Source organism: Salvia hispanica, chromosome 6 (genome assembly GCF_029641045.1).
Source record: "Salvia hispanica isolate PSC_SH4W2 chromosome 6, Shi_PSC_v1, whole genome shotgun sequence".
NCBI classification, from domain to species: domain Eukaryota; kingdom Viridiplantae; phylum Streptophyta; class Magnoliopsida; order Lamiales; family Lamiaceae; genus Salvia; species Salvia hispanica.
In genome coordinates this window covers 27,404,653-27,424,939 of record NC_142697.1, presented here as the reverse complement: position 1 = coordinate 27,424,939, position 20,287 = coordinate 27,404,653, and the positions used below count along the sequence as shown (strand labels likewise).

Genomic DNA, 20,287 nt, shown 5'->3' with positions numbered 1-20,287 from the left:
AACAGAAACAGAGAAAAACAAATTGGTCATATTATGGTTAAACAAAAAAACAAATAATTAATAAAAAAAAACAGACACAAGTTCCCTTACAGCAACATACATTCCATATTACTATATATGAATGAATCATCTCACAATCCCATCTCCTGGCTATATACACACAGTTGTAAAATAAATAGGATTCAACAATTCTTGTCACCATTTCACAACAAAACAAAGTGGTAAATTATTTGTATAATACATATGAGAAAATTACATGTGCAGAAGGTAAAAGACGAGTCCTCATTAAGATACCTCATTCCTGCTTTGCGAATGCGCGATGGCCCTCAAATGACTGTACATGTCCGAGGAGACGAGAGAAAAATCGGACAGCGCCCTAAAGAGTTCGGGCAAATGGCTCTTCAGACTCATAAGGGACTTATCTCTAACTTGAATACATTGCTTCTGGTAAGACTCTTCCGCGTCCTCCAGTTTCTGTTTTGCTGTTTCAACCGCGAGCTGCCTATCAGCAATATGGCTCTGATTCATCTGCCTCTCTGGATCCATGTCATCAGCAGGTGATCTCTTCTGCATTTGCTTGTTGTACCAACTCTCAAAATCTCGGGTTTTTCTGATGAGTTCCTTTCTGGCTTCTGCACACCTGTTTTTATAGTCGAGCTCCTCCACTTGATACTGCCATATGGTCTTTATAATGGCTGCAAAGTTGTTGATAGTCTGCCTTGCTGGCTCGTCGGGGAGCTTGTCTAGATATTCTTGCCAGGCTTGGAGGAGTGTCTGGATCTGGGGTTTTTGAGGTCGACCGGGTGATGAGACCTTCTCCTTCAAGTTTGTGTCGATTGGAACCAGGTTTAGCTTCAACCAATGGTTGAGTGCTCTGATATATTCTTTTTGCTGGCCCATGAGTTCACTGAAATTTGTAAACCATTCCTGAACCACACCGCCTAGCTGGCGTGTGCGCTCATGGTGGTGTTCGGTTGTTTCTTTTGGAGCTTGGGAGATGTCGAGATACTTCAATGCTTGAACAATCTTGGATTGGGTCTCATTGTGTATTCTGATTGTCTCCCACATAGTAGCCATTCTGGATAAACAATTCACATAGTCAAATCTCAATACTCAAGTCAGAAAAGGGACATCGAATGGTCACACAGAAAACACAGTATATTGATGACAGAATTTCGAAATAACCAATCAAAGTCATATACTATACAAGAACAATTTCATGAATACACTCACACAACAAATGAGCATGGACAGAGAGAGATTGTTGGAAAAGCTCGAGAACTCACGCATCAACAAGGGAAACGAGTTTTGGATAGAGTTGTTCATCTCGCAGACGATTAATTTCAGAAACAGTGGAATCCATGGACTGCATGTCGACTATATATCTCGTATGCAGATGGCTAACTGCTGCTTTCATTCTCTCCAACGCATCAGTGTTTGAGCTGCGTTTCTTCAACTTGTTCAATGAGGCCACCTTCTTTTGATATTCAAGTTTCATCTGTTCTCCTGCCTGTAAATCACCAAACAAAAGAACAACATAAGATTCAAGATTAGATTAAACTTAAAAAAGAAAAATATATTCTGCTAATTTCTATCTGTCAACAACCTAATTCTTTTACAGATCACTGCGGTTAGCATTAGAATTTTTAATGTGGAAGTCACAACTGTAAGTTTAATTCCATTGACAAAAAACAAGGCAATGCTACACAACTGCTACTGCATCTTAAAGTCTAAACGAAAAACTTCCGAAATCAGCTGAACTACCATAAGATTTGACCACTTGAAGATAAAAGGCAGCAACACCAACAAAATTGTCAAAAGCCATGATACAGCCAGTTTAATTTTTGAACAACTATATCAACTTGCTGATAACTATAGAAGTTGATCTACCTTTAAAAGGCATAATAAACCTAGGACTGAATCCTAAAGACCAACTTCAAGAGAAACAAGTTGAAGTCAGCATTGATAATCAGAGAAAATGGAAAAATGGATACTTGTTTTTTTTTTATACTATATACTTTCAAAATGACGAAAATTAGTTACAAGTTGGAAGCATGATTATACCTTCACTTCATCATAGAGCTTTTTTTCCCATGCCAGCATCTTGTCCAACACCGTTGCATGAGTTTCATGCTCCTCCGAATCAAAGTCATCCACCCCATCATCAGCATTAGCCAGACCTCTAAAGGACCGATTCCAAGTAATGACGCGCATCACTCTTTCTGAATGATTAATATTCCCTGCCAATGAAGAAACAAATACTTAACACTTGCTTGAATAATTTTGGGCTCTCACAACCAAAACACCATTGCTAAGTGAGAAAACATTCATCGATATACTCTCTTGCTTCATTAATAAGCATGAACTTTCCTTGTACCAAAAACACTCAATTTACCTCTTTTATCAGCAAAATTTGAGTGATAATGCAAGCGGGTAGCCTCTAGCATCCGCGAAACATCATGTGCGCTTTCTGAAGCCTTAAGAAAACAATCATCAAGATCGACAAATATCTGCGCAAGGCTCACATTAGCCACACTCTTCTTCTTCCCCTCAGCCGGAAGAGCAGCTGGTTTCGCTCTCTTCCCAGCCATAGCAGCTGCCATTGCAGCTTCTGGTGGAGGTGGCTGCGGAGGAAGCTCACTTGCCATCTCCTTCGCCTCTGCTTTCGCAGCCTTAGCCTTCGCCTCCATTTCTTTTCTCCTCGCACTTTCTGCAAGCATCTTCCGTTTCATCTCCTCCCTCTCAGCACTATTCTCCTCCACATCAGCTAATGTCGATCCCGGAATATTGTCGGTTTCGAAGAAGTAATCCCAAGTCGAAGAATTCAGCGGTGGAGGAGGCGGCCGTTGATCATTCTTCCGCTGCTGATGCAAAACCTCTTCCTCTACAGGCTCAGGAGGTGAGATCCCGCCTCTACCCGCACTTTTACTACTCCTACTCCGCCGTTTCAAGCTATGGCTACTCTCCAATTCATCATCCTCTTCGTTTTCCTCCTCAATTATCGGATCAGCGTGATTGTTCACGGGTCCGGGGATCACGAATTCCGGCATGGTAGCGGCGCGCTGGAGCGGCGACGTGTTCGGGAACTCCGGTGGAGGAGGCGGCGGGACGAAATTCTCGAAGCGAGGGAGAGGAGGAGGAGGTGGAGCGGCACTCCCGATCGCGGTGGAGGGCGACGCGGAGGCGGCGGCGCCGGGGGTGGAGGGGTAGATGACCTCGCCCTGGGCGAAGTCGCTGAGGGCGGCGCCGGTGTTCTTCAACGACATGGCGTGGGCGGAGTGCGCGGCGGCGAATTTGTTCCTCGCTGTGACGGCGCGCTCCATCTGCTGCCTGCGCTCCTTGCATCGATTGACCGCCTCCTCGTTCTCGATCTTCGACTGCGTGCAGCCCATCGCTCTGGCCGGCGATTCGAATTGCCGCCGCGGAATTCCACACAGTGATGCAGAGGAAGCACTGGATTGTGTAAAACGGCTGAAATTGGGGGAGGAAATTGAGGGTTTTATCGATACATATCAACTCTGTTTGCGCTTTTTCCCCCTTTTTTATCAGTTGAACGAATCAAAATTGGGAAAAGAGTGATGTTGAAGCAATCCATGTGATGACACTAGTTTGATTACGAGAGCAAGGGGAGCAGGAAACGACGACGTTGGATTCTTCACTTTTACCAGAAACGGTGGAAAAGGAGAAAATGTAGAATATTGGATGCAGTAAAAAAAAGGGGGATTCGTTGCTGCGTGGAATAGAGCAGTAATTTTCTGTCATAGACTTAGCTAAAAAATAGGTGAACATTACATAGTGATCGGAGCTCCGGCCGGTGGCGCCTCCGCCGTATTATTATCCTGTTAACGGCGGCGGAGAAGAGATTTAGAGGCGCCAAATAGACGGAGTATATCACACTTAACTGAAGCTTTTTTTTATATATATATAAAATATAGATTAATTTGTTTATGAATAAATAAAATTCAAATTTGATTTTTAACGTTGTGAGCTTTAGGTATTTATTAAATTAACAATGAAAATATTATCAATGTGAATGTTGTCTAATAAAAAAATCCAACCACTTACGTAGTTAAGCCGACCTTTTGATTATTTATCACAATTTAATAATGTTCCTAGTAATGATAATAAAGTCATAGTAATGGATTATGTCCAAATCCATTTGAGATATCATTATAAATAGTAGTAGTAAAAGTTTTTTAGGCTCGTTATAAAATTCAAACTTAATATGTTTAAAACATGTTAGCATTAGATTGTACCTAAAACATTTCTGTAAATTGCAAACTTTTTTTATAGTATTATGCTAAGTTCGAAAACATTTCTTGGTTATTAATTCATCAAGTTGTGCTAAATAAATAACTGTAATGTTCTGCCAAAATGACAGAAACAAACCGGCCTTCCAGTGATAATCAACTCAGTTGTTGATTATTCACAAATCATACAAAACGACAAAATATTGAATTACGAAAAGATAGGTATTACTATTGAACATGTTAAACTTATCTAAGTGAAAATTTGCATGGTCCTTCTATATATAAAGCTGACGAGTGACGGCGACGGCTAAAACAACCATTCTCAAATAAATAATTACACCACATATGTAATCTACATAAACCTTCTATTTCATTTTTTTTCATTTTCAATCATTTTCTTATTCTAATGAAACATTTTCGTATTGAGCATCAACAAAAACATCATTCCGTATTGAGATAGATAATTCTACAAAATTGAAACGTGGTGATTTAAACTACAAAATTGAAACTTGGTGATTTAAAATTATTACTACTACAAATCATCTTTTAATGAATGTCACATATCATTTTGGGATGACCACTAATATCTTATTTCATAATTCACTATTTTTAATAAATGAACTTCAGATTCTGTTAACTCAATACATTCATATTTTAAAGCTAATAACAGGTAAGAATGAAATTCACATTACTAATACTAAAAGATGTTAGATTTATAGCTTCAAATATTCATAAAGAATATGAATACGAAAGATGCATGAATTTACACTGATAAGTACTGCTTCCAACTGATAAGACAATATTATAGTGATGAACATGGTGAAGAGATATATCACCAACACCTTAGTCTTGAAACTATAAAGAATGAAATGAATGCTTCTTATCACACTATATTATAGGCCTCATTTTTTTCTAAAAGCCTCAAGCCGAGCCATAAATTCGTCATAGTCAGGCATATTTGGATGCACATGAGCATTGCCCGGGTGGAACGAGGCAGCCCGAGAATGCTTCCTAGGATCAGTCTCCACGGGACCCACTGGCTCGGCACGAAGAGACGATGCTCTGGTTGGACCATCTTGCCCCTTTAGGTTCTTCTCTTTTCTTGAATCTGTCGGAGGCAGCTTCCCTTCTGGTTTATTCGACCCCTTCTTCCTACTGTAGTGTCTCAGAAGCCGATCCATCATCTTCTCTTCTTCGTCTCTTTGGCCGCGACCACCATCGAAGAATCTCAAGATTCTTCGACCTTGGGCTACGTTTTCTTTGTTCACCACCTTCTCCTTCTCGTCGCCTCCAGGAACCACCTCCTGGTCCGGCAAAGGTTTAGTGTGCTTCGTCCTCACAGATTTAACAATCGGCTTATTACCTCTGAGGACCTCATCGACTGTTGGCTCCGGGGCTGCTTCAACCTTGTCGTTACTGGAATCACTCTCGTCTGAAGAGCTGCTGGCTGCTTTGTTTGGTACGGTTTTGGTGTAAGGAGGAGTCCGCCTGGGCTTGAGAGGCTCGTCTTCATCCTCCTCATTGGGAACCTTCCCGACGGGTGCTGCTGCTTTGTTGGTTCTGACAGGAGGACTAAGGCCATTTCTTGCACCAACTGGACTTTCCTTTCTCCCCTCAGGTTTCAACTCTCTTGCACGGCCGTATTCATATCCTGCCCCAGCCTTTGGAGCAGATCCATTCACACGATTCTACAACATAGTCGAAGATTCACCAACGAGATAGTTAGGCTACAAATACTTAAGATGCAGTCCAAACTAAGCATAATATTAACTCTAGGTTTTACCTTAGCATATGGAGACTCGTTGAAAAGCTTATTTTCGAGAGCTTTTGCATCCCAATCTAAGCCAGATTCTGCAGCTATTTCGTGCAATAACAGAAGCTTCGTTTCTTTAGATGGAGGATCGGGTTTCAGCTTCTCGGTCAACTAAAACAAAACACATCCAACTTTTACTTTACAGAATTGGGGAAGACTGTTAAACGTTGAATCATATACGAATATGTCATTCGTGATCACCTGTTTGTTGACGTAATAATCCAAGGACTTCCCGTATCTCTCAGAAAACATGGTTCTCAGCTCCCTCAGCTCGGTCAGATCAGCAAATCTCGCTGCAGCAAACATCAACGATGCTGCAGCTTCTCTGCACTCTTCAGGGCATTCCCTGTTCAGAATGAACGTCTATTCAGTTCCAAGGTATGCTTCGGTGCTTAATATTAGGACACCATATATCATGATTGAAATTCATGGAGTAAAGATAGCAACTTTCTGCTAATACCAACACGAAAATATCCAGAAAAAACATAGTGCTTATCGAAAAGTGTGGTTTCAGAAGCTGAAAATAATCGCACGAAAATAGCTAGAAGGGAAAGCTTAATCAACATCTATAACTGAAGAATAAAGGTTTCCATACCCCTGTTTGTTCATGGCAGGGAGATTCTTCAAGATATGTTCACAGTACTCGTCTAACAACTGGTAACACTGAGACCTGTTCATCTCAGCAAGAAGCCCTTCGGCCTATTCAAACATCGAAAACAGCTCTATCAATAACAAGAATGGCGGATCTGGATGTTTAACAAATGCTGATAAAACATCATTATGTCACGTCAGGCTCTCACAACCAACAACAACTACGGAATAACATGACCGAACGACAAGTTTGAGGCGTCACGGTCCTCATCCTAAATATAACTTACAATTGTGGACAAGTTAACGATAACCTTTCTACAAGGATGACCTAAAAAAGTGGATAAAAACAACCTCAAAACCAATTACTTGGTTAAGGATGTTGTGCTGTGTTGTGTCTATCTAACTCTTGCTGTCTTTCATCATCTTTTCTCCAAAAATCTCAAACAGAAAGCATCATTTACTTCCATTATCTAAAGCAATTAATATCCATAGACATATCACCAGCAAAGGATTAGGATACACCAAACTCTTAAATTACTCTTGGATCAGAATCACACCATGAAATTAACAAATTTCACAGCATGAAGTGCCATTTTTGTTTGAGGAATTCATTCAAGATTCTAATTCAAACACAATCATGAATCAGAATCACATAATTTTAGAAACAAAATGCCAAAAAAAGGCTAATTTAGGAAACAAAATCGTGCATAAAACAGAATGTAATTAATGACAAAATATGAAAATCTGATCAAAGGAACAAAATCAAAAGCTTCTTACCCTGTCAAAGGCGTGAGAATCCATTCCATTTCTAAGCAGATCAGCAACATCATTCCTCAGATATTTCTGCGTTGCATTCCTCTTTTTCGTAATAATATCGATTCGCGTCCGCGTCAGCTTAACATCCGACTTGCTGTATTTCCAAAAACAGCAAAAAAACACAAAATCAGCCCAAAATTTCAGATCAAAACACACACTCACACACACACACACATTCATCAAAACTGATCTAACCATTTCGAAAAAAACTTGCTTTTCAACAGCCCGTCAAACATTTTGCTCTCGATCGAAAAGGGTGGGAAGAAACTGCAATTTTTATAAAAGGCGGAAAACTGAAAATTGGGGATTGGAGAGGTGGGAAGGAAAGAAAAGAAGCTCCTTTTCGCAAAGGAAGCTCAAGGGAATAATGAGGATTGAAGGCAAGAAGAGGAATTTGGATTAGGAGTGAAAAGGGAAACGGAAAAAGAGGTTTTTCATGCAACCGAAATGCATTTAGGACACCCAACCCAATCGACACAATGAAGAAGATCAAAATTCGGTAATGGAGTATTTTGGTGCTAAAATAGTGTATATATATGGAGTTAGGATTAGAGTTAGAGAGAGAAAAAGTTGTGAACAGGCTGTCGTGGTTGCTTTAAATCAGCTCCGCCACGTCTGAGTGTGGAGCTTTGTAACTGTTTTCAGATTTCCGATCCGGTCAAATTGCAACATTTAAATGATTTTTTTTTATAATTGTTCCGTAATAATGAAAATTAAAGATAAATGGAGAAATATAACAGTAAAACATTGTTTTTTTTTTGAGAAAACGACATTATTATATTTTGATTTTGTCATCTTAATTTCGATTGGGATCATCGCAAGATGATTGCGAAAACTATAAAATTGTAGTTTTAAATATTATAGGAATGATGAGATGGGAACGAATAATTGTGATTTGAAACATAGCCATTCCAACTTTTATTTGAATAGATGAATTTTGGAATATTTTTGGAAGATGCCGATCAAATTAGAATTGAAGTAAATTTCACATGACATACAATTTTGTAAAATATAGTATAATAAGTATTCGTTTATCAGAATTTATTACTATAAAATACGAAAATGTGATTTTGTTGGTGTATTTTCTTCAATTGGAGCTCAACATCACTATCGAATTTGTAACAAAGTAGACGTGCTCATACGAACATCTAAAAAGTGATGGTGTGACATGATATTTTGTAACTTAAGATAGCTAAATAATCATATACTCGTAGTATATAATAGCTAACTTTAACAAAGTGATAATGTTTGGTGAGTATTGAAGTTGAAAATAATAGTATGATCAAAATATGTTAGTGCATCTATTTTGTTGCTATTGTTACATTACATTACAATATAAAATATGTTACTCTAGAAAACTAAAATAAATATTTTAGTAATTAAAAAAAATGGCAACAAATGAAAGAGAGAAGAATAGTGGCGGAGTCAAACGCAGTAGACAAATCTGCAGAAAATCCGTTCTATTCCGTTGAAATTGACATGTGACTGCTTGTTTTTCACTTGTTTTTTTAATTTGTAGAGTAATTGACAACAAATTATTCGACTACTATATGATACATATTGTATGTTACATGTAGTCTTTTTATGAATACTTTCATTTATAACAATTCAGGATATAATTTTTTATACTAACATGTATTGGATGGCCCCACCCAAAACAGAAAAAACAGAAGTGTTGGTTGATTAAATATTTGCAGACGGATGCTACTCCATATATACAACAAGACTAAAATATTAGTATATCATACAACCATAAATATAAACATATAAAAATAAATGAAAGAACATAAACAAGCTGAATAATTCATATGAGAACGTGACTATCCTCTGACAATTCTATTTTTTCTACTATGCTATTGGATGAATCATTTAAATTCATTGAAATATAATTTCCTCATCCCAAAAGAGCACTACATAATAATACCATGAAAGGTAATAACCTTTACTATTAAGAAATTATAGATTTGATAATATCTTACTCCATAATGGGAGGGGAACTACAATTAGATAGAATTCACAATTTGGATACTGTAAAATTTTTTATACGATAAAAAATATAATAAAAACACATAAGAAATAAACGGATTAGTGTCAAGTCTTTTTGTGTTTGTGTCATTATCAAATTAACTTGATAAATACATACTCTATAATTTTGGATTGAGTTTGAATCGAATTCGGGTAACCCGCTAAGAAGTACTAGTAATATTGACTTAGCTTAGCGCCAGTATGATCCACTTTGATTATTCGGATGACTACTAAAAGGAATCTACTTTGTTTTTTAGGAAAAATTCAATTAATATGGAATTTATACATGCTAAGTAACCAAACACGAGTTGCCACGCGGCGCAGCCCTGTGGCTTGCCGGCGAAGGCACAAATTAGTGCATTGCTTCACACAATACAGCTGGGAAAATCTCTATTCTAGTTGTCATTTGTCAACCTTTTTATTTTTCCAAATAATAATGTTTTACACAAAACAATAATTCAATAACTGCATGAATAGATTATTCTTATTTTTTTTACTTTTAATTGGAAACGATTAAGTTTGTAGCTATACCATATTTTGGATAAAAAGCTTACACCATTTGGGATCCATGAAAAGACAAATTACTCTTCAAATTCAGTTGTATCAAATGTTATTTTAGGGACATCCTATTTTAATGTATTAAAGTTAGTCTTTCTTTTTCAATTCATTTGAAGTACTTCCCTTCAATTGAAAGGCCAAAAAGATAGTAAGTTTTTAAAATTTTCAGTTGTCTCTTTTTTATACTAGTATTTTATATGAAAGTGCTTATTGTATTTATGTCAATGTATTGATATAACTAAGTTGATTCTCTTCAAGTGCCTAGTTAAAACTATTGGTTTGAGGTAGTAAAATATTGAAATGTTAGACGTGTGTTAGACGTGTGAATTGGATTCTTATTTAATTATAGAACTAAACTGAATAAGAAGAGTTAACACAAGACAAGTGATGTAAAAATCGAACAAATACTATAAACTAGAAGAAAGTATAAAAATATGAAATATGTTTCGATAAACTACGATGACATATCTACCATATATATGTGTATTATTATATGTAATATACGGTGCTATTGTTTTGATTTAGTCCATTATTTCAATATTAATTAGCATCTAGGAACAACGAAATTCTTATTAATACTACCACTTTATTATCATAAATATGTACAAAATTTGAAATTGATTTTGTGGATTTTTGTGCATGATAGTTTCAAGAACTAAATTTGGTATTTTACTAAATATAATATTTATATCACGCAATAAGTGATCATTTATTCGCTAAACAAAAATGAATTTTGATACTTGCTATGCAAATTCTGTATCATGTTATAAATTTCACTACAGAATTTAGTGATATTGTCATATTCTCATTCCATATAGTAATTTAATAATGAATAATATTATGTACTCAATTCCTGATTGCTATACGCAATAAAACGAAATACTATGTGATTCCAACATATAAGCATCATGATAATGGGTTAGCTCAATTCCAATTTAGCCCACTAATTATAAAGTATTCTTATTGAGAGGGAAAGAAAATGAAAATGAAAAAGGGGAATCAAGAATTATTTGTTTATTGATGGCGCCAACTACCCATTACACAATAGAATTGACTCAATATAAAAGAGTAAAGACTTTAGGCGAAAAAAGTGCTTAAAAAACCTAGTCTTTAATTTATCGATTCCATCTGCACTCTATAGAAACATATATATAAACATACATATAATTGGATTTGTGGAAGCAATTATTAAGCACTGAAAAGAAGAGTATAAATTATATTTAAACTTATTAATGGCTAAACACGACTCTAGGTAAATAAGATAAGCTTTCTGATTTTATTTAGAAGAATAATAGTAATCATTTTTTAGGCCGATTCCCGATCGAGAGGTAGGCAGTTTTTATAAAGTTTAATTTAATTTAATTTTATTTAATATTGTTCTCTAGAGGCAACGTGACATGTAAAGTTAGAGAATCACGTCCACTTATTTAAGTTCTTAACCATGATTATTTTATGATTTTAAGAAAAATATTTAATTCCATATTTTATACTCATTCGCCTCTTAAAAATATGTACTAGCTATAGTCCCATTTTCATATTGCCACTATTTTAATTTTTCCAATTATCCTTTTTTTTTGTGAAAATTAAATCACTAAACATTAATTATTAAAGTAAAATAAAATATTTTATCTAGTTGCAAAAAAAAGAAATAGAATAAATAAAACTAGATGGAAGGGGTCAAATCACAGTAGTATATATCAGTCACTAAAGTTGATTTCTAGTGATAACGAAGAATATTTCTTTTGTTGTTGTTATATTTTTAATGCTTAATTATTATCTGCAAATAAATCTAAGGAAAGCACATTCGAACGTGGAAAGGAAACACCATTGATCATCTACTGCTGATTGATGAATATTGATGTTGATCACGTGATATTTAATGAATTTGTTGACAATCATGTGACTTCCACCTTAAAGCCCACGAAACTTAATCCATGGAATCATATTATTAGTTCCAACCAATGAAAAAGTAGAGAAGTGATTTAAATCGTTGATGGGAATTAATCTCGTGACATAACATACTTTGTGTTATTCGAGCCCTAATCTCTACGCTATTTGTTACAGTCATTAATTGACAAGCCCTTTTCAAATTTTAATCATACATATTTAAAAACCTCCAAACAAACATTTTTAATTATAGTAACATATGTCTATTTTCAATCGACAATTTATTGGTTGGGTGATATGAATTTGGGTCCACATATTTCATGTGTGCACTTTTTTTTTTTATATCTAATCTAGGTTCATCTACTTTTGATCAAAACTTAACATGTCATTTTAGTAATTAATATTGCCATTAAAATTATTCTAATTTCTATGCTTTTAAATATCTTAATTGTGTAAGTATCACATTCTCCACATCACTTTAACTTCCAATTCCATTCTCGAACCTTCTAATGGGACACAGCACTACTATACCAACTTTATTTTGATAGTTCAATTCAATAAAATAATAATTTCATAACACATTATTCAGTTTTCATGTAGCGGCGCCGTTCCATGATCGGAACAGGGTATCATACACGTTGGATTATGGTTTAAACTTAAATTAAAAGTGATTTTTAAAAATACTATCAAATTTGTTCACTTTATCTATAACTAAGCCAAATCTGCTGAGTATCATAAAGCATTTTCCTTTAATTTGCTATTGAATCTAATTACTTTTCAAAACATGATTGATAATACTCAAAATCTATATTTATTAAAAGGAATCGTCTTATTAATTAAATTGTGTTTTTTCATTGTCTTCGACATTTTATGAGAATTAGAATACAATGATGTCACTCACTTAGCTTTAAACGCCTTTACCGGAAAGTAGGACGTGATTTAGTTTAGCGGTCCTATTATGCATGTTGCATGCAATCATTTACTTATTTTATTCATATTCTTGTTTGAGAACAATAATTATAATAATTGTGTGCAATAAATAATGAAATCTGTTGTATGATGGTTATCAGGCAGAAACAATAATTATCTGAACATGGGATATATATTTTATACTAATAAGGAATCAAAGGATATATTAAGGTACCAACCCTCTTAAATTAATTATAACTAGAATTATCTTCCAATTTGTAGTAGGGTTTGAAGGAGAAGTTTCACTAGCTTCTTGTGGGGTGTGCTATTGTTTTATGTGGAATGGTTGAACAAATTCAAATCCTTGAAATATATATTTGGAACATAATAATTTGTAAATTTTGCAGTTGTCTTTAATTATTTGTATCTGATCGTGATTCTAAGTGGGATAGATGGAGAGCTGTTGTGGTCTTCCCTTAATATTTGGCAACCTGAAATTAGGGTGAAGATGTCAAACTAAATGATGAAAACAAGTTGAAATGTAACATCAAATGATCATGAACTTGCAACTTTCTATTTTTGTGCAGGTGGATAATTTTAGGTGAATAATGGAATTAGGTCAACTGGTTGTGCAATTCGCTTTATCGTAATTATTGAATGTTGAAAAAAACAGACAAATTGATATAATTAGATGACAATTAACTTTTACTCCCTCCATTCCCTAAAAATAAAAACTCTTTTTTTTTATTTGTCCCCTAAAGTACAAAATTTCTATTTAAGGTAATTTCTTTCTCTATATTGAGATGAGACTCATTTTTCAATATCACACTTTTCTTTTTATCTCATTTTTATTTTATTAATTTTTCATTAAAATTCATGTATTTTAAAAGTTTTTGATTTTAGGACACAGATGGAGTATAAAAGAATTATGACTGTGAATCTGTGATACAGTAGGTACTTAGATTAATTGCCCAAGAACTATAATTGGGCCTAGTCTTGGGCTTACACAATGAAATGGTGATGGGTTCGAAAAAAATCACAAGAAGAAAAACCTATAAATATATTTCGTATCATTATTTCTCCGCCCAAGAACTATAATTGGGCCTATTCTTGGGTTCGAAAAAAAGCACAAGAAGAGAAACCTATAAATATACTCTCAAATCATATATGAATTTACACAAATTAATTAAAAATTAAAAAAATATCAAGCTTTCATTTATATTACTATAAAATACTCCTTCCACCCATAAAAAAGTCTCATTTGTGCACGATACAGATTTTAATAAGAAATTGATAAAGTAAGATAAAAGAAGAAAAAATAGATAAAATAAGAGAGACATGAGAAAAAGGTGGTAAAGCATAGGAGATAAAAGAAAAAAGTGAATAAAGTATGAGAAAGAAATTTTTTATTTATAGAAATAAGACTATTTTTCTTGGACATACTAAAACGGAAAATGAGACAATTTTTGTGGACGAAAGGAGCATAGCCATATTCAGGTAGATTACCAAAAGAAGTCGCTTTGTACATTTAGGAGAAGCTTTGTGGTTATTTAATATTCTACTCTTTACAAAGGACTTTAAATCATGCTTATATTTTTAAATTTAATATTCCTAGCTAGTCAGACAGCATGATTGATGGATATATATCTATCATACTAATCAATGAATAATTGATATCGAAAAGTCTATAGTAAGCAAAGACATCAATATTTCTTTATAGTAGGTCCCTAATTCATGTCTACCACCAGCAATGGCAAACAAAACAAAATAAATAAAGCTAAGAGTACAACACTACTACATACAATAATCTCAAGAAAAATGGAAATTAAGTTTCCAAATGATGAGTTTGATTATCCACAGTGGTAGGAATATTCTTCTTGTTGTTGTTGTATCTAATCTCTCCCCAAAAATAAGATGTAAAACCCCAAATTGCTAAGAAAAAAGCAACACCCTTTTCAGCATGGAAACTTTCATGGTAGAAAACAATAGCCAAAGTCTGAGTAAGAGGGAATAAGACATGAATTATTATAGCAGAGAGAAGGGAAGATGAGTAGAATATCACACCAATTGCTCCCAAGTAAAAACACTGCCAAATTATAGCACTCCAAACAACCACCAAATAGTACTTCGTCTCCCCAAGTTCATATTCTCTCGCTTCCCTCGAAATCACCTGCTCAATTAAACGAAAATCGAGAATTAACAAGAAATCAAGCCCAGAACCACAAAAATAATCACGGATATTTTCAGTATTTTTAGTAAATGGACCCCGTACAGTCACATTTTAGTAATTCACTTTATTCAATTTTTATTTTATTTTAGAGTAAAGGCCAAGACTGGTCCAGAACATATGCCCATTTTATAATTTTGGTCCTATACTTTATCTTTTGAATTTTTGAATTCTGAACATTTCAACTCGAATCACAATTGGGATTACACTAACAATTATGTCAATTTTTAAACGTTTTTAATCCGATTTTTAAACGGTTTAAACCCGAATGTGACTGTTAAAGCCATCAAAATCAGTCAAAATCGGGTTAAAAACGTTTAAAAATTGATAGAATTGTTAGTGTAGGACCAATTGTGATTCAAGTTGAAATGTTCAGGATGCAAATGTTCAAAAGATAAAGTAGAGGACCAAAATTATAAAATGGACATTCGTTCGACCAGATTTTGCCTTTACTCTTTATTTTATTAAAACTCATATCGAATCAAAGTGAGACATTTAAAACACTGACCTGAAAATCATTGTTGACGATCATTCCGACAGTGCAAAACACGGTGGCGAAGAAGCACATGACAAATTGCATCTCCATGACCAAGGTGTACGTAATCTCCTGCTTCGCGGACTTGTACGCCAGCTCCACCAGCGGCAGAATCAGACCGTAGAGCGCCGCCGCCGCCAGCGTCATGAAGAACCCGACCCAGTACTCCCGGTCCGACTCCCCCTCGGGCCGGTCCCCGCTGGCGTGGAGGCCCAGCACCACGGGGCCCGTGGTCAGCAGCACCACGGCGTTCACGGAGAACGCCGTGAAGCGCTGCCCCACGATCAGGAAGGCGAAGGCCGCCGTGAACGACAGCTGCGTGGCCACCAGCAGCGTGGTGGTGGAGACGGGCAGCTTCGAGACGCCGTAGGCGTAGAGGTAGTCGTCCAACCCGGTGAGGACGCCGATCGCGGCGGCGGCGGCGAAGAGGCGGGGCTTGATGTGGAGGAGATTATCGCGGCGGCGGCGGAGGTAGGAGGAGAGGAGGGGGAGGAGGAGGATGGGGAAGCCGGCGGTCTCGAGCCAGCTGGAGAACCAGATGCGGGAGCCGCCGCGGAGGAAGTAGAGGCGCATGATGAGGGGGCCGCCGCAGTTGCCCACGGCGAGGAGGAGGCCGTTGGTGATTAGGAAGAGGTGTTTCGTGTTCATGGCGGCGGCGGATTCGGTTTCCTCTCTGAATTAGTGAATAAGTATATCTTCTTTTTTTGTGGTTTGTATTTTTCTAAAAACTATAGTCTCTTATTTGGACTTAATGTGACCAAAAGCGAGTCTATCTTGTCGTCTGATTTTATATCGAAAGGTCGATCGGTTGTCATGTTTAATCACGACTGAAGGTTATGTGTATATTTGTTGTTTGTTTATTTCGTTTCGTGACAATGTCTTTTAGCATGTCTTCAAATTATCGAGATTATATTTAATCTCATGATCAGTCATATCACATATGAGTAGTCTTAGTTGATGATCATATATTACTCCATATCTCAAGGGCTATTATCTTGACCAATTAATTGAACGGACATACTACTTTCATCGAATACGGCTGTCCGCAGAATTAAAATATGTAAGAATATGATCAATTATTGGAGCTGACTCGTGGCTGGAAAGGTACTCTTTTTCCATACCACTTTTATCTTACTTTTAAGTTTGTGTTTTCAAATCTTAAACTCTTTTGGTTCGGGATTAAATATCTCAATTTATTTCTGCATGAGTTTTAAGAAACATACGTACAAAAAAAATTAGTGAAATTATAGAAGTACTTTAATAAATAGATGAAAATGTCGAGCCTACGAATTCTTATTAGTTTGTAAGCCTTGAAAAAATATACAATTAGTTTATACAATTAAAATTCCAATATATATACATACAAAATAATACTCCAATGCTAGAGAATTAATTAAGCATCAATTCATATTTATCCAGCTACATCAATATAGCTAGAGAGCATTTCTTGGAGACTGCCTGTGAGTTGAGGGGAAGTGAAAACTGCAAACAACAATGATTATTGATTAGTAATCAAGAACAAATTAACAACCAATTACGTATAAAATTGAGAAATGACCCTACCAATTGATTAGGAATCCATCTCATGCTGTACACTTGAATATTGCTAATTGACAACTTCGACTGGCTAACATTTATACCACAATCCAAAGCAACCTAACAACACAAAAAATATTTCCATAATGTGTTTGATGGAAATCTAACAAAATTACACTAGTAAAACAACACAATTGAAGACATTATTATCATGAAATACTACACAAAAAAAATTCTCAAAATAAAATGTTTAGGCTAGCTCGACCTAAAAGACGATGATCGATGGGACTTCGATTTTACCTTAATCTTCGGCAATAAGATGTTAAATATCCGAGCTTGCGCTGCAACATCGCCTAATATTCTAATATCATCAGAAGCTCCATTGGAAGATTGATATTTTCTTGAATTTCTATCCATGATTTCACTTACGTTTACGCTTTCAAACAATACTCGTGTTTGAACGCTCACGTTTTTGCTCAACGGAGGTTGATGAAACTGAGGAATCCTGATCAATCCGACCACCAATCCCTGGCTCAGGACATAGAATTTAGAAGCTTCGAAGCTCAATCCGATCTTGTTCGGATTGTCGGCTTTCAAGTTGAGAGAGAAAACCGATGAAACGACGAGGTTTTGGGAACTCAAGTCGAGCTTGTAGGACTCTACATCGACTCTCTGAAGGGAGAAATCGGGCATTTTTGGCTTTAAAATGAAGAAGATGCAAAGAAGAGGAACTCCGACGACGAGGACGATGAAGAAGATGAAGAGGAGGAAGAATAAGAGGGTTTTGTTGAAGGAGAATGGGATGTTTAGATCCTGACAAGTTGAGGAATGGTGGGAAGATGTTTGTTTCCTCATCTGGGACAGAATTCTTCATTTTTTTTTGATGTCTTGATATTTGATTTTGAGGTTTTGATTGAGGTGGTGTGTAGAAGAAAAGGAATGTGATGTTTTCGTATGGATTTTATCTTGATCCGATTCCTTTCTTGCTGCAGATTCTTTGGAATTTTCAGGTTAATTGTATAGCTTTTGGTTTATGAAACAATGGCATTTTGGGAGGACAGAATGAACTGTGCTCAACAAATTTGAAAGGATTCGCTATACAACCGATTTTGCAGTCACGATTTGAAAAGATCCTTACCTCGTTTAAAGGGCCGGATGGATTGTTGGTATTGTTATGTTTTGTATTTTGTCACACCTCAATCTCTTCTGTCACATGTAATCACCCCGTCCCACGATGAGAGTCTTATTTGGTTAAATACGAGTTTTAAGAATTGTAAAAGAAAGTGAGTTGAATAAATTAGTCAAATGTGGATCCCACTTATAGGGATGTGATTAATTGCTAACTAATTATCAATTCAAAATTGAAATCAATTTTTAACCATTAGATTAGAAGATCTTGTGGTTGATATAATGTCAAGGGTAATATATTTTAAATTTAAATAATTATTAATAAATTAAAAGGGTATTAATGTCAAATCCTATATGTAGTAATTATAACTAACTACTTTCTCTCTCCTCAAAATCATCTCAAATCTTTAAATTTACGTAACTCTCTCAATTTAAATTATTTTTTCGCAAAAAATATATCAAATTAAAGATAATTTAATAAGGATTCCAACGAGATCTCAATTGCATATGTTCCGACGATGTTCGGGTGATGAAATTTGATAAATTATATTTCAATTTTCGTACATGTTGATAAGCAGCTTTTATCAACAAATGCAACAAAAAATCTCAATATATTGTAGGCAAAATCTCAATATTATGCATGTCCAATCTCAATAAAAATGTGTTGATATTTTCTTGTCATTGTGTTGATATTCTAATGTCATAGTGTTGATATTCTAATGTCATATTGTTGATATTTGTAATACACAATGTTGATATAAACAAACACTCACGAAAATTATCATATGATAACATAATGACGATATTACCCTTTTGTTGATATTTTGTCTACTATTTATTGAGATTTGTGAGCTTTAATCTCATCCACTCATTTTAAAATCCAAGGGTGGAGATTTAGTATTGATTTTGGATTAGGGTGCTATAAGCATTAGAATAGGACCCCCCCACTTATATATATTAGTTTTATAATAAAATGTGAGGGAAATAAATTAGTAGAACGTGGAGTCTACTTACCATTTATGCTAAAAGTGAAATAAGACTCTTAGTATGAGACGGACGGAAATAGAAAAATAGGACTCTTAGTATGGACGGAGGGAGTAGTTTTATACTCCATTTGTAGCCCACTTTTGTCATTTTAATTAGCCGACTTCCATTAAACTTTGTTAGGTTTTTCTTTATAATAAGGCGAACACTATTCTCCTCTAACAATACTCCAATCACTTTTTTTTTTCTATTTTAAATATTTTACCAAATTTTTAAGAGTATTAAAATTCGTGTTGATCATAAATTCTCTATTTTTATAAGAGTGAGAGAGTAAAAAAACAACGAAACTAAAGCAAAGAAACCACATGTCAAATACGTAAAACACCCATATCTTATAGTAACACATATTCAGATCATATACAATCTACCAATGAATTGCATAAAACATGTACTTCCTCTGTTCCACTTTAGGAGTCTCAGTCACTTTTCTGCACTCATTTTATAAAAATGATACTCCCTCCGTCCATAATAGGCGGTACACATGGAAAATGACACGAGATTTTAGGAGATGTTGTTTTGTGTGTTAGGTGGAGAGAGAAAATAGTAATATTTATATTAATGTGAGAGAGAGTTTTTTCTTAAAAAGGAAATGTGACATCTTTTATGGGATAAACTAAAAATGAAAGTGTGATATTTATTATGGGACGAAGGGAGTGGATAAATAGTTAAAGTAGAGAAATGGTAAAGTAAGAGAGAGAATAATATAGATAAGACTCTTCTCTACATCATACTTAGGGCTGGGGAAAAATAACGAAAAAATGATATATCGCTCGTATCGTATTGAAAAATATCGAAAAATTATCGAATTTTCGATATATCGTAATTTTCGATACGATACGATATCGTATCGAAAACTTTCGATACGATAACGATATGAATTTCCTTATATCGCGATATATCGTTTTATATCGAAAATACGATATATATCGAAAATTTTCGATATATCGATATTTTCGATATATATCGAT

The 20,287-nt window shown here is 35.2% G+C and overlaps 4 protein-coding genes across 4 annotated transcripts; all 4 read right to left on the bottom strand.

The window, feature by feature from the left end:
• Positions 1-86: 86 nt before the first annotated feature.
• On the bottom strand, positions 87-3,850 carry LOC125208285 (protein ROLLING AND ERECT LEAF 2-like). Its single transcript, XM_048107864.2, has 4 exons — positions 2,396-3,850; positions 2,065-2,240; positions 1,287-1,510; positions 87-1,078 (listed from the first exon to the last, which is right to left on the bottom strand). The coding sequence occupies exons 1-4, from the start codon at positions 3,390-3,392 to the stop codon at positions 286-288; spliced, it is 2,190 nt and encodes a 729-aa protein (XP_047963821.2). The 5' UTR covers positions 3,393-3,850; the 3' UTR covers positions 87-285.
• A 1,092-nt stretch (positions 3,851-4,942) lies between these two features.
• LOC125203598 (uncharacterized) lies at positions 4,943-8,055 on the bottom strand. The gene is made up of 6 exons (XM_048101986.2): positions 7,666-8,055; positions 7,432-7,564; positions 6,659-6,762; positions 6,265-6,409; positions 6,034-6,174; positions 4,943-5,938 (listed from the first exon to the last, which is right to left on the bottom strand). The coding sequence occupies exons 1-6, from the start codon at positions 7,704-7,706 to the stop codon at positions 5,153-5,155; spliced, it is 1,350 nt and encodes a 449-aa protein (XP_047957943.2). The 5' UTR covers positions 7,707-8,055; the 3' UTR covers positions 4,943-5,152.
• Positions 8,056-14,540: 6,485 nt separating this feature from the next.
• On the bottom strand, positions 14,541-16,407 carry LOC125204734 (purine permease 3-like). Its single transcript, XM_048103445.2, has 2 exons — positions 15,585-16,407; positions 14,541-15,019 (listed from the first exon to the last, which is right to left on the bottom strand). The coding sequence occupies exons 1-2, from the start codon at positions 16,257-16,259 to the stop codon at positions 14,675-14,677; spliced, it is 1,020 nt and encodes a 339-aa protein (XP_047959402.2). The 5' UTR covers positions 16,260-16,407; the 3' UTR covers positions 14,541-14,674.
• Positions 16,408-16,884: 477 nt separating this feature from the next.
• LOC125203217 (uncharacterized) lies at positions 16,885-18,046 on the bottom strand. The gene is made up of 3 exons (XM_048101527.2): positions 17,448-18,046; positions 17,175-17,267; positions 16,885-17,093 (listed from the first exon to the last, which is right to left on the bottom strand). Exons 1-3 carry the CDS (start codon positions 18,000-18,002, stop codon positions 17,031-17,033), a joined length of 711 nt encoding a protein of 236 aa, XP_047957484.2. The 5' UTR covers positions 18,003-18,046; the 3' UTR covers positions 16,885-17,030.
• Positions 18,047-20,287: the final 2,241 nt, after the last annotated feature.

What these genes read in the sequence shown, in the direction of transcription:
- LOC125204734 (XM_048103445.2), bottom strand. Translation starts at nt 16,259, where the DNA reads ATGAACACGAAACACCTCTTCCTAATCACCAACGGCCTCCTCCTCGCC. An exon ending in TCGTCAACAATGATTTTCAG is followed by an intron (nt 15,020 to 15,584) that starts GTCAGTGTTTTA and finishes TTAATTGAGCAG; the next exon opens with GTGATTTCGAGGGAAGCGAG.
- LOC125203217 (XM_048101527.2), bottom strand. Translation starts at nt 18,002, where the DNA reads ATGAGGAAACAAACATCTTCCCACCATTCCTCAACTTGTCAGGATCTA. An exon ending in TCTTATTGCCGAAGATTAAG is followed by an intron (nt 17,268 to 17,447) that starts GTAAAATCGAAG and finishes TTGTGTTGTTAG; the next exon opens with GTTGCTTTGGATTGTGGTAT. An exon ending in GATGGATTCCTAATCAATTG is followed by an intron (nt 17,094 to 17,174) that starts GTAGGGTCATTT and finishes TGTTGTTTGCAG; the next exon opens with TTTTCACTTCCCCTCAACTC.
- LOC125208285 (XM_048107864.2), bottom strand. Translation starts at nt 3,392, where the DNA reads ATGGGCTGCACGCAGTCGAAGATCGAGAACGAGGAGGCGGTCAATCGA. An exon ending in AAATTTTGCTGATAAAAGAG is followed by an intron (nt 2,241 to 2,395) that starts GTAAATTGAGTG and finishes CTTCATTGGCAG; the next exon opens with GGAATATTAATCATTCAGAA. An exon ending in CTCGTTTCCCTTGTTGATGC is followed by an intron (nt 1,079 to 1,286) that starts GTGAGTTCTCGA and finishes TTGTTTATCCAG; the next exon opens with AATGGCTACTATGTGGGAGA.
- LOC125203598 (XM_048101986.2), bottom strand. Translation starts at nt 7,706, where the DNA reads ATGTTTGACGGGCTGTTGAAAAGCAAGTTTTTTTCGAAATG. An exon ending in ATTCTCACGCCTTTGACAGG is followed by an intron (nt 6,763 to 7,431) that starts GTAAGAAGCTTT and finishes ATGTTTGAATAG; the next exon opens with GCCGAAGGGCTTCTTGCTGA. An exon ending in ACGAGTCTCCATATGCTAAG is followed by an intron (nt 5,939 to 6,033) that starts GTAAAACCTAGA and finishes ACTATGTTGTAG; the next exon opens with AATCGTGTGAATGGATCTGC.